The 11,091-nt window shown below is 37.1% G+C and overlaps 2 protein-coding genes across 3 annotated transcripts; one reads left to right on the forward strand and one right to left on the reverse strand.

Moving 5' to 3' along the window:
- On the forward strand, positions 1-5,368 carry LOC129302903 (THO complex subunit 4D). The gene is made up of 7 exons (XM_054941806.1): positions 1-253; positions 1,566-1,812; positions 2,627-2,770; positions 2,861-2,929; positions 3,681-3,868; positions 4,043-4,108; positions 4,929-5,368. Exons 2-7 carry the CDS (start codon positions 1,618-1,620, stop codon positions 5,101-5,103), a joined length of 837 nt encoding a protein of 278 aa, XP_054797781.1. The 5' UTR covers positions 1-253; positions 1,566-1,617; the 3' UTR covers positions 5,104-5,368.
- A 1,397-nt stretch (positions 5,369-6,765) lies between these two features.
- Positions 6,766-10,847, reverse strand: LOC129304050 (uncharacterized). 2 transcript variants are annotated; one of them, XM_054943676.1, is made up of 6 exons: positions 9,911-10,847; positions 9,542-9,600; positions 9,307-9,435; positions 8,495-8,630; positions 7,518-7,568; positions 7,223-7,363 (listed from the first exon to the last, which is right to left on the reverse strand). In XM_054943676.1, the coding sequence occupies exons 1-5, from the start codon at positions 10,607-10,609 to the stop codon at positions 7,530-7,532; spliced, it is 1,062 nt and encodes a 353-aa protein (XP_054799651.1). In that variant the 5' UTR covers positions 10,610-10,847; the 3' UTR covers positions 7,223-7,363; positions 7,518-7,529. The 2 variants fall into 2 exon arrangements, with proteins under 2 accessions (XP_054799650.1, XP_054799651.1); XM_054943675.1 differs by lacking the exon at positions 7,518-7,568 and having other exon boundaries at positions 6,766-7,363; positions 9,911-10,842.
- Positions 10,848-11,091: the final 244 nt, after the last annotated feature.

Consider the following 11,091-nt stretch of genomic DNA (forward strand, 5'->3'; position numbering starts at 1 on the left):
TGACGGCATCTACGAAAACACACAGCCTCTTCTCCGAAACCCTAGAACGCCTCTGAGCTAAAGAAGCATGGTTAGATCTTTCGTCTCTGCTTTCTACGAAACCCCCAGTCGCTCCCTCTTTTTCTAATTGCTTTGCTCCTGATTTCCCTCACCCTCCCTCGTTCCCTCTCTCTACAAATCTGTTCTTTTCAATTCTTGGTTGACTCGCACGGCTTCCTTCATATACAGTGTGCAATTTTCTTGCAATCTCCAGGTACTTTTCCTGTCGTCTTTTTACGTTCTCATGCTCTGTGCTGATGTGAAATCTCAGTGATTCTTTTTTGGGTTTAACAATGGGTTTTGAATATATAGATTTCTTTCATATTCCTAATTAAACTAGGCTTACATGATCAACTTAGTGGATAAGTGGACCCCTGCTGCAATCGTGGACTACTTGAAGAATGAACTTAGGGTCCGTGTTGCTTGATCTAGTACTTCCTGTCATCGGGGTCACTTCTTTTTATGCTTGTTCAAGGAGGATTTTTTCAGATGAACTGTGCAGCTTGTGATGATCAAGGCAACATAATCATTGTGAAGAAGACAGTCGTTGAAAGTTTTTGCTAATTTGAGCTGCTAATTTGTCTGGAGGGGACTCCTGAATTAGTAAATTCGCTATTTACCTTTTGAAGTTTGGCAGGTTGTGGACTTGTGACCGAGTGTTGGAAGGGGATACAGGGTCCAATAGGTTGGGGTTTTGAACTATTTAGGGTTGTTTACTGTTTCAAAGTATGGATTAGGCTATTTTGGACTGCCAAGAAGTGTATTTTAAATCATGGGGTTCAAACTATCATCATGGCATGAACATCCTAACTATCATCTTGATGTTTTCCTTTATCAAAATGCAGCTATGAACATGCTTTTGCATAACCTAGGTTGAAAAAGTGAGGTCTCTTTTGGTTTCTAGCATGGGGAAAACTGGGTTTTGGCTTCATGACCTAGGTTTTTGAGTTTTCTAACTCAAGATAAAAACAATCACTAACTCTCATTCTGTTGCTTGTTCAATATCTTTATATTTAGATGGTCAGAGGTGAAAGGGGCTACTAGAGTCTAGAAGACTAGAATTCCAGCGCCTAGAGGCAATATGGAAAGGCTAAATTTGGAATTCCTTAATTACTGAAATTATACTTAGTGCTAGTTTGCTTGTATCGACTATTCAAAAGCCGTATCGACTATTATTGATTGGACTTATGGCTTTTGTGGCACAGTTTTATCCTTTAGAATAGGGGTGAGTGTGGTGGACATGGATTTTAATTGCCACACCTATGTAAGTTGAATAGTGAAAGAAAGCAACTTGTAGTGGGTTAATTTAAAATTAGTCTAGAACCTCAATATTGGTGTTCTTTAATGCATTGCAAAATACAGATATTTCTTTCAGGTAGGAAAGGTGAGTGCTATGTTTCAGTTGGATTGGTGTTAGAGGCCTTTTCATTCTAAGTTAACTGCAATACTACATGATATCTGTTATAATTGCTTGTGTCACAACTATTCAACTGAACTCTATCGATTTCTTTCTGCATATTTGCCAGGTCTTCATTAGTAGTATTTTCTGAAGAATATACTTCTGTCATAGCCAGTGCAATGGCTACTTCCTTGGATATGTCACTTGATGATAGGATAAAAACCAGAAGTAACAGGGAGAGGGGTAGAGGGCGTGGCAGAGCCCCCCGTGGCCGTGGAGCAGGTCAGAATCTTGGGGTTGGAAGAATGCCTGGTGCAGCTCGTAGAGCTCCTCTTGGAATTAATTCTCGGCCATCTGCTTATGCCATTGCCAAGGCAAGCTAAATAAATGGATGCTTATGCGTGTGATTGAGAATCTGATATACTATAAAATTCCCAATTATGAGAGGATACCTTATTCAGCGCTGTAGGAACTGAAAAGCAAGAGCAATTCATTAATATTTGTTCCACGGAGAAGCTCAATTATTGCTTGGTCATTTTGCGTCCTCGATGCCTATGTTATAGTTCCATTCTGTTGCAATTAACATGCACCTAAGAGTTGTTTGCTTTTGTTTTTGGGGCTTTGCTACAGAACTCTGATATTTGGTGGCTCCTGGCATGTATCATGAAGGAACTTCGTTAGATATATTTCAAAACGGAGCTCTTACCAGGAGCACAAAAATCATATAGCTAGCAATAAGATGGGTTAAATGATCTAAACCATGCTAATTCATTTGATTTAGATGAGGTGGCTTTTAGTGTTTGATGATTGGCTGTGTGGACCAGCATTTAATGGATCCTCTTGCTAAGTTGGTTCTACGGCACAAGATTTCAGTTAACTTCCCTAGTTCATGGTATTTTGCAAAGGAGCTTCCTTCACGTAACCTCAGACCTGGAGCTCTCACTTGTTGCATAGCACCTGTTTATGTGCAGTGGGTTGAATTCTTACTCCTGTTTCCCACCATTCGCCTAAAATAATGATTTTTGAGTATGGAATTTCTTAAATGTTTTGCTTTGGTCAGATCTGCTTCATAAACAGCTTTTATTTTTTTGTGGAGATTTCCCTGATCCCTAACTAGTCTTGAAGAATGGTGAATATCTTCTTACATGTGTTTGCCACTGTGGGATGTGTTCTATTTGCTCTTGCCAGTCTATGCGCAGAACCAGGCGTTTTCCATGGCAGCATGATTTATTTGAAGATAGCCTAAAAGCTGCAGGGATCCAAGGAGTAGAAGTAGGCACAAAGTTGTATGTTTCCAACTTGGATCATGGAGTAACCAATGAGGATATAAGGGTACAGCTCATGTTATATTCTTTCAAACATAATCAATGTTCCTAACCAATCTCTCTTGAAGTTCTGTTGAAACTTGGATTTGCAATTCAGGAACTTTTTGCGGAGATTGGAGACCTGAAGCGCTATGCAGTTCACTACGACAGAAATGGACGTCCTAGTGTAAGTGTTGGGCTTTAAATTACTAGCATTATATATATATATATATATATATATTCCTTGGTTAGTCTTTATCTTGGTCCAAGTTGGTGCACTGGCTTCCTGTAGTGATTCTCTTCTTTCTGTCTCTTGTACTATTTTAGTTGAATAGCTCTAGTATTTCCTTGTTTATATAATTAATACATCCTACCTGATACTCTGGGAGACCCTTCATCTCATGTTGGGTCGAGATTTGCCACTTTATGCATTACTTTCTCTGTATTGCAGTGCTCCCTATACTTACCGTATGACGCACGGATATTTCAAAAAAGTAAACATATCCGTATCCGATACATATCCCATACAGTACTTGTAGGATACTTCTACATGCGTATTGCATATTCTAACATTTGTAACATGATTTTTTTCCAATAATTTTTTACTATATCACTTAAAAATTTGAAAAAACACTTAATATTTTGGTTGATTGCTATAAACATCTTTATATTATTTTAGAAATTGTAGTTTAAAAATCAAAATATCTATACCTATATCATAAAATGTTGAAATATATATTATAAATATCCCTGTACTTGCATCCTAAAATTTTGAAAGTATTGATATGCATGTTTCAGTCATTTTAACTTAACTTTCAAGGTTTCAAACCGGTAAGGCAAATGTGAGAAAGTATTGATATGCATGTTTTAGTCATTTTGACTTAACTTTCAAAAATTCAAATATTATTTGGTCATTTTATTTTTTTCATTGGTTACAGGGTTCTGCTGAAGTTGTCTATACTAGAAGGAGTGATGCATTTGCAGCTCTTAAACGATACAATAATGTTCTTTTGGATGGAAAGCCCATGAAGATTGAAGTTGTTGGTGCCAATGCAGAATTGCCTATATCAGCTCGGGTGAATGTGTCTGGGATAAATGGGCAGAGGAAGAGGACAGTTGTCATGACGTATGTCATTGTTATTTATGTATTTCTCTTGCAATAAAATAAATAGTCCAAACTAAATGCCAAAAATGTTTCTCCTTCCACTTTATATGGTGTCTCTGACATTGATCTCTAAACTTCTCTATATAAGAAATAGAACTTGTTTCAGAACGTTCATTGATGTTAGAGGTTTTGCAGGCCTGGAGGTCGAGGTCGACCTGGAGGTAGAACTGGAGGTCCTGCTATGTTTAATCGTGGTCCAGGGTAAGTGTTTGTTAGTAGACGTGGAATGTCTGTTATACATGTTTTGCATTACTAAAATGTCTATTGAGAATAATACTTTCATACAAATGAATGAATCTGATCTTTTATCTCAAGCTAATTAAAGAATTGATCATTTTCCTTTTATAAATTTAATTTAATGATCCCACTTAGATTTCTTTTGATTTACCAAAAAATGTTGAATGATTTGAGCTTCAAAGCTCAATAAAGTCATTTATTATTAAATTTTTTCCATTAATCTCAACTATTGATTTGTGTTGTCAGGGTAATTATTTTCTCTTTCTACCTCTCAGTTTACATCCTTTTGTTATATAAGGTTACTAATTGATTAAATGATTTAAAGGGTCTTTGTGCTATATGGCCTTGCCACCCTGAGTTGAGCAAGGTCCAAATGGTGTAGAGCTGCTTTGTTTTCAGGAATTTGTATAGTGTTGTGCACTTACGTGCTTCATGATGATTTTATACTCTTATGTAGCAAACAAACTTCAATAATTGAACTAACTTGATTTGTTTTGTATTTTTTCTGTTGTAAGATTGTTTATTGATTTAATCTAGACCAGGTGGATGGTGTCCACTAAATTGTTCTCGTAATTCTTGGCAGTATCTAAGTAGCTAAGATGTTGTACGTTCACAGATCTGGTGTTACTTGTGGTGTGGTCACCGTTTGTGGTGCTACCCAAGAATTTTCATGGTCTGTCTGTAGTCTATATGATGTAGCAGGATCTCAGCATCGTATAAATTGTTATTTTACAAATACTTGGGATTTGGAATTTATTTTTCTTTAAATAATATTTGTGCACAGATGGGGACGTCGTGGTGGTGGAAGGACTGGTGGCATGGGCATGCGTGGCCGAGGTGGTGGACGTGGTAGGGGTCGGGGCTGGGGTCGCGGGAAGAAGGATGCAGTTGAGAAATCTGCAGCGGAACTTGACAAAGAACTGGAGACTTATCATGCTGAGGCCATGCATATCTCATGAATTCTGAAGCCAGCAGTACTATAAATATTAGCCATGGCTTGCTATTAGCACTGTACAAAAGTGTTTTTTTCTGGCTACCCATTACACCAGTGTGTTAGTTTGCGTTCTGTTTTGGTCCTATTGAAATCCTTTTGAGGCGAAATGAATCTGTCAGATATTAGATAGAGTTGGGGTGCTGTTTTTGTTTGACTTTGTATCTCAATTGCTGGCGTAAATTTTAACTCTAATCTATAAACCAATTGGGTCGCTATTGAAGCTCTTCAAATGGTGTGATTTCGATTGACCTCCAGATCCTTCCGAGGCTGCCCCATTGGTGATTTAGACTCATGGAATTGATTGTGTGAATTACAATCTATCGGGTGCAAATTTGTTTGGTAGCTGGATCAGTTTATGCGCAAGTCAGTTTTTTGGGGTCGGAATCATGGGACGGTTGTCTCGCACGCGCACGAGATAATCTGATTTTGGAAGCCGCGTTAGGCGTCTGCTAATCCTGATCTAATCGAACTGGGCTGTGAACTTGTGATTCCATTTACATGGTACTTCGATATTCTTGACATTATAATAATTCAGTCTTTTTTGAATCGTTTTGGGTAAAAGATGTAGACATATAATTTAAGGTTAAGGTGTGTTGTCCATTATTCTTTAAAGGCATTTAGTGTCTTGAAAAATTGTGTGTCATAATGTTACTTTTAAAAATAATTAAAATGTAGCATGTTTGTCTTTAATGTTTAACGTTAGACCACTAAAAATGTTGACTGAACGCGACATGTTATGTTAAGTAAATTCATGTTAAGATATATTTTTGTCTTCAGATTATTTTTCAATTAGTATCTAATGTTTTAAATCATTTGCATTAAATAGCAATTTTACTCACAAAATAATTGAAATATAATTTAGATTTACTTGACATGATAAATGTCATTTTTAATCAAACTTAAGTTTCAATTAGCATTTTTAGTAGCCAACATTTAGGCATCTAACGATAGGAAAAAATATGCTACATTTTAATTATTTGTAAGTAAAATTGTTATAATAAATAGTTTAAAATATTGAATACTTTTTTAAAAATAGCTCATAAGTAAAAAATAAAAATAAAAATGCTCCTTAATCCTATAATTTAAAATTAATTAAACTGTTGTGATTCGCGACCTGGCAAGTGAACTAACGGCCTACGCTGGTGGCGTATTTGAATTCACTGCTTATCTTGAGATGAGTATATTGTGTGTATCAATGTCAACTACAAGTGAATAGTTCGGCTTTTATTTTATTTTCAATCTATGATGTTTTTTAATCTGATGAGAATAGAATGTAAATGCAAATCTTAGTTGTCATTTTTTCCCCCAAAAAAATATATTTTTACACATAAAAAAATAATTGGGGCTACAAAAATAAAAGGGAAAATTAATGTCTTTATTTCAACACAACGTGCTAATCACTGAAAAGAGCACAAAATCTAGATTCATCCTTACTATTGCAGCATTTGTTCCACTTTCACTAACCAATCAAAATTTTATTTTGGCAAATAAAAATTAAACACCTAACACACAAGTGTCATGAGTCAGACACCGGCCATCGAACTTCATCCTGTCTGGTAACGAAAGAGAACTACTGAATTGAACCAATAGAGATGCTTAAAATGATCTAAATGCACACTGGCAAACGAAAATCTAAATGCAAATGCTTTCCATTTCTTTAAAAAAGGAATAATACATAGCTCATACACGAGCATCAAGTTCAAAAAGTTTCAGGAACAACACATTTTGACACCTTAGATCCCTCCTAACGGTATCACTTAACTTTTTAACATGATAAATAAATGTACAATGAGGCAATGATGATAACAAGAATAATAATAACGAACTAAAAATATATTCAACCTAAAGACCTCATACAACAAAAAATGTCATTTTGGGACACTTGAATCTGTTGTACTTATATCCCTTTTGAAACGCAGATCTCCTGTCTCACTTTTATTGAAAAGTTTCTCAACAACTTCATCCCAATTCAGCCTTCCAGCACTTGACTCAGATTTGCCACTTGTGCCATCATTTTTGCTTTCATCATTGTTGGAAGGCTCTCCCTCTCCTTCCTCCTTCCTCTCAGAGGCTTCATCCTCTGCAGCTTCCACTGCATGAGGTACGTTTAAGCTAACAGCTCTTTCCAAAGCATCCTTGTGCTCTTTCTCAATTGTCTGCAACCTCTGCATTTTCTGTACCGTCGGAGGAGCCGTCACAGTTTCTGGCATGCTTTCTTTCATTTTCTACAAAATAAAAACAGAAAATCTGAGTCTTTGGGCAGAAGAGATGAGGAACTCGCTAATAGCAAATGGAGACTTGGTGAAAACTCGACTCATAGAAATAACTATGATCTTGGAAAGAAATCAAGAATTAGCGGATTAGAAGTTGAAGCCCCACCTCCTTTTCGCCTCATCCTTCCACCTCTCTGTAGAAACTATGGTTTAGATCCTGTTCGAGTTTTTCAAAACTAGTTACAAACAGTTATCTTTTAACTTAAGACCAAAATGGGTAAGCAGCGGATCAACTGATCTAAATCAAGTTCAATAATAACGTTTTAGTGATAGCCAAAAATAAAAACAGAAAATACAAGAAAACCAAGTTTGAAGGATTTTTTCCTCAAAAATGTCCCAAGAAATGACCACCATAGATTATTATTTCATTCATGTGGAAACCAAGGGCAGGCTGAAAATGTACAAATAAATTTCTTATCATGTCACGAAGTAACCATCAGCGGATTCAGATATGAAGATTTTTCTATAAGAAGTCCAAGATGGTAAAAATCCCTAATTGGGAACCATTAGGGCATTGGCATCCTAAAAGTAGTTTGAATTTAAGGTTTAGAGTTAAGAAACGGGAAAAACAATCAATGGCAAGGATGTAAGGCTGGGAAGCACTCCCAGCCCCAACCTTTGGGACTGGCTTCCATAATTGAATATCAAAATTAAACACTTGGTTTTAGATTTTACATCACAATTCACACCCAAGAAGCAAAAAGAAAGATAGAAATTCTGTCAACATAACTAACTACCTAACTACCCACTTGTTAAAGCTTTTAATCGTATGACACAAAAAATCACCAGCATGTCATGAAACAAATTTCATTAATGTTTGATTCCCTCTAGCATGAACATGTGAAAAATAGTGAGTGATTTTCTAATTGAAAGGAAAAGAAAAAATTTTCATATCTGACTGTCCAACTCTAACTTGCTTACGGTATGAAATCTTTCAAGCAATTATTAAGGCAGTTGAAAGGTGGGGGGGGATTGTGATTTTCCTCCCAGATACAGCATATTCTGTTGTTATAATAATGATTCGGGAGAAAAGCATAACATATAGTAAATGGTGGATAGATTTTCAATCTTAATTCCTCTTACATTTAAAGCCTTTTCTGCTTCTCTTTCAATCCAAATAATTCCGTGGTCTGACGTTGCATTACAAGACAAGACAATATGCTCAAATCTCCCATCAACTGGAATAGCAGTCCTCACTTCTGGAGGGAACCTCCCACATCTGTGTTCACCAAGGAATGAGGAACTTCATAGTGACACAGTGAAGTACTGGTAGACATAGTCCAGGACAAGATTTAGCCATGCACATGGTACATCATATTTAAAATCCTAATTGTATTGGAAGAATTTCTTTTTTCGTCCTAAGACACTATAATTTGTTTGGGTTCCTTAATGCAATTCATAGAAAATGCTTTAACTGGTGAAAATCCACCAAGACTTTAAAGAGACCCCCCAAAAAAAAAACACCAGTTAGAACATTGGAACTAGTTGAGTTGAGACTCAGATATAAGAAAGTGTTTTCCATTACAATTATGCAAAATAGGCATTACAACTCCAATCAAAGTCAAACCCCACACCTCTCATGCGAGACAAATAAGCACCTAGGCTTGTGGGAAGTGGTTGTGTTGGGATCATTTCGGAAGAGGTTTTGAAGACAAAATAGATAATAACTTTCTTACCAAGCAAAACCTAGAAAAAATGGCTTTTATAAATTTTCTGAAAATAGAAATGTTTCAGACATAGTAAATAGATTTCGTAGGCAACTAAAGAAAAAAACTTGAGGTGGGGTCCGAAAAAAAAAAAAAAAAGACTAGCAAGTTTGCATCAATTTGAAAATGTAACTACATTCATAATTATACGGGAATTTACTATTTTCGAAGCTGTCACAAAATCAATACCTGCAAAATTTTCTTTCCACGATATGGTACATTCGTCCAGGTGCATAAAGTCTTCTGGGATCTCTAAGCTTTCTTCCCTCTGGTACGAAGGTGTCCCTCAAGCAAACCAGGAATAATAAGCAGGGCAAGCTGTTTAAACCATCAAGCCCTGGTTTAAGAGACCATAATAGTAATTTAATCCACTTAATTAACAAGTTGAATGAACAGCACAAAGACATGAGAGCAGAACACTAACCAGAAGATTGATTTGAATATATCTTCCAATGGCGTTGGGGTTCTCGGTAAGAAATCATCCTGCGTAATGGAAAGAAGGTAATGTAAACCAACACCATCACTGTAGTTTAATAACAAGTGTATAATTAGTAGGTCAAAAAAAAAAAAAACAAGTGTATAATTAAAAACCGTCATAATTAGTTCAAAATAAAAAGTGCAGTGCATGCATAGGATGTAATTTAGTTGAAACCGTTTGAATGATCTTAAACCCACAAGTCAATGACAACGGATACTGATAATCAAATTAATCAATTCTCAATGACAACCGAAAAAGAAAACCAGAAAAACCACCTAGTTCAGTCAAAAGTCAGAAAGCAAGAAAGTTGATCACCTGCAACACTATAGAATGTATGACATCCGCATATTTGACTGCCAAATTCAGTGACATGCACCTCGCAGGTGCTATCGCGTAACATTGAATCTTGTTCCTAGGAATCCCTCCAAATTGGTCCCTATGATTGACAACCATTATTGTCAACAAGGAAACCACACCAGAACCTAAAGAATGCCCAGCAAATACCATTTTATAATCGGACCCACTGTCAATCCACAACTGCTTCAAAGTCTCCGATTCCTGTTTGAGCAGCCAAAAAGCAGATTTCAACAGACCGTGATGGACGTAGCCACCATCGAACTTCTGCATACCCAAGCGATTGTCCAAAAGCATCTTGTAATCACTCTCCACGGCGAGATTGAGTCCCCGAACGGCCAGCACAATCTCGCGGTGTTCGTGATCAGTGTAAATGAGATAAGGCGGCGTGTGGCCCCCCGTCTGCTCGTAGGAGACGCGCTTGACGATCCAATCGGGGTTGAGACGGAACCCGCCGGCAGGTTCGTAATGTGGACTGCGAAGATTAGGCTCGTAGATGGCGAGGATCAATCGGCAGGCGCGAGGGACGGGTTCGAACTCATCGACGGTGGCAGAAGGCCAGGTGGCGCTGTCGTAGGATCCAATATAGGTGCAGCGCTTCCACATCCAGCGACTAAAGCCAAGTATGAAGACACACTCGACCCCGCAAGTTACAGACATGTTGGCGAAATCTAAGATCGTGGGCGATGGAGATTTGCAGGATGGGACGAAGAAAATGGGAATATTTGAGTTCTCCGATAGCAACGGAAGCTAGATTCGCGTGACAGGCAGAGCCAGCGTATCTGGTGGTAGAGTGTTTATCTGGCAGCTAAGCTCAATGCTTTTAACCCCATGGGAATATGGGATGCTCACATGGAAATCTCGAGAGAGAGGGAGAAAGAGATGGATTGTTTATGTCACGATGCGATGGCTCACTTACATGCTTGTCTTTAAGCTGAAGGCATTGTTTTTATTTTTCAGTCAAAATTGAACATTTAAGGAAGACTTACACCTAAATTTCACAAAAGATATTTAATTATTAAACAGTTTTATAAAAAATATAAGGAAAAATTAGTTTTTTAATTCCTGAACTTTTAACCCACTTGTAATTCAATTTTTCAATTATGACTCACTGTCACTCAATCTCTCAATTATAACTCGCT

This window comes from Prosopis cineraria, unplaced genomic scaffold (genome assembly GCF_029017545.1).
Source record: "Prosopis cineraria cultivar Desert tree isolate PC_DT_omini unplaced genomic scaffold, ASM2901754v1 PC2, whole genome shotgun sequence".
Lineage (NCBI taxonomy): Eukaryota > Viridiplantae > Streptophyta > Magnoliopsida > Fabales > Fabaceae > Prosopis > Prosopis cineraria.

Coding starts and splice junctions, on each gene's coding strand:
- LOC129304050 (XM_054943675.1), bottom strand. CDS start 10,609: ATGTCTGTAACTTGCGGGGTCGAGTGTGTCTTCATACTTGGCTTTAGT. Junction 8,631..9,306: donor GTGGAAAGAAAATTTTGCAG/GTATTGATTTTG, acceptor TGGTGAACACAG/ATGTGGGAGGTTCCCTCCAG. Junction 7,364..8,494: donor AAGCAGAAAAGGCTTTAAAT/GTAAGAGGAATT, acceptor TTTATTTTGTAG/AAAATGAAAGAAAGCATGCC.
- LOC129302903 (XM_054941806.1), top strand. CDS start 1,618: ATGGCTACTTCCTTGGATATGTCACTTGATGATAGGATAAAAACCAGA. Junction 3,869..4,042: donor AAGAGGACAGTTGTCATGAC/GTATGTCATTGT, acceptor GAGGTTTTGCAG/GCCTGGAGGTCGAGGTCGAC. Junction 4,109..4,928: donor ATGTTTAATCGTGGTCCAGG/GTAAGTGTTTGT, acceptor ATTTGTGCACAG/ATGGGGACGTCGTGGTGGTG.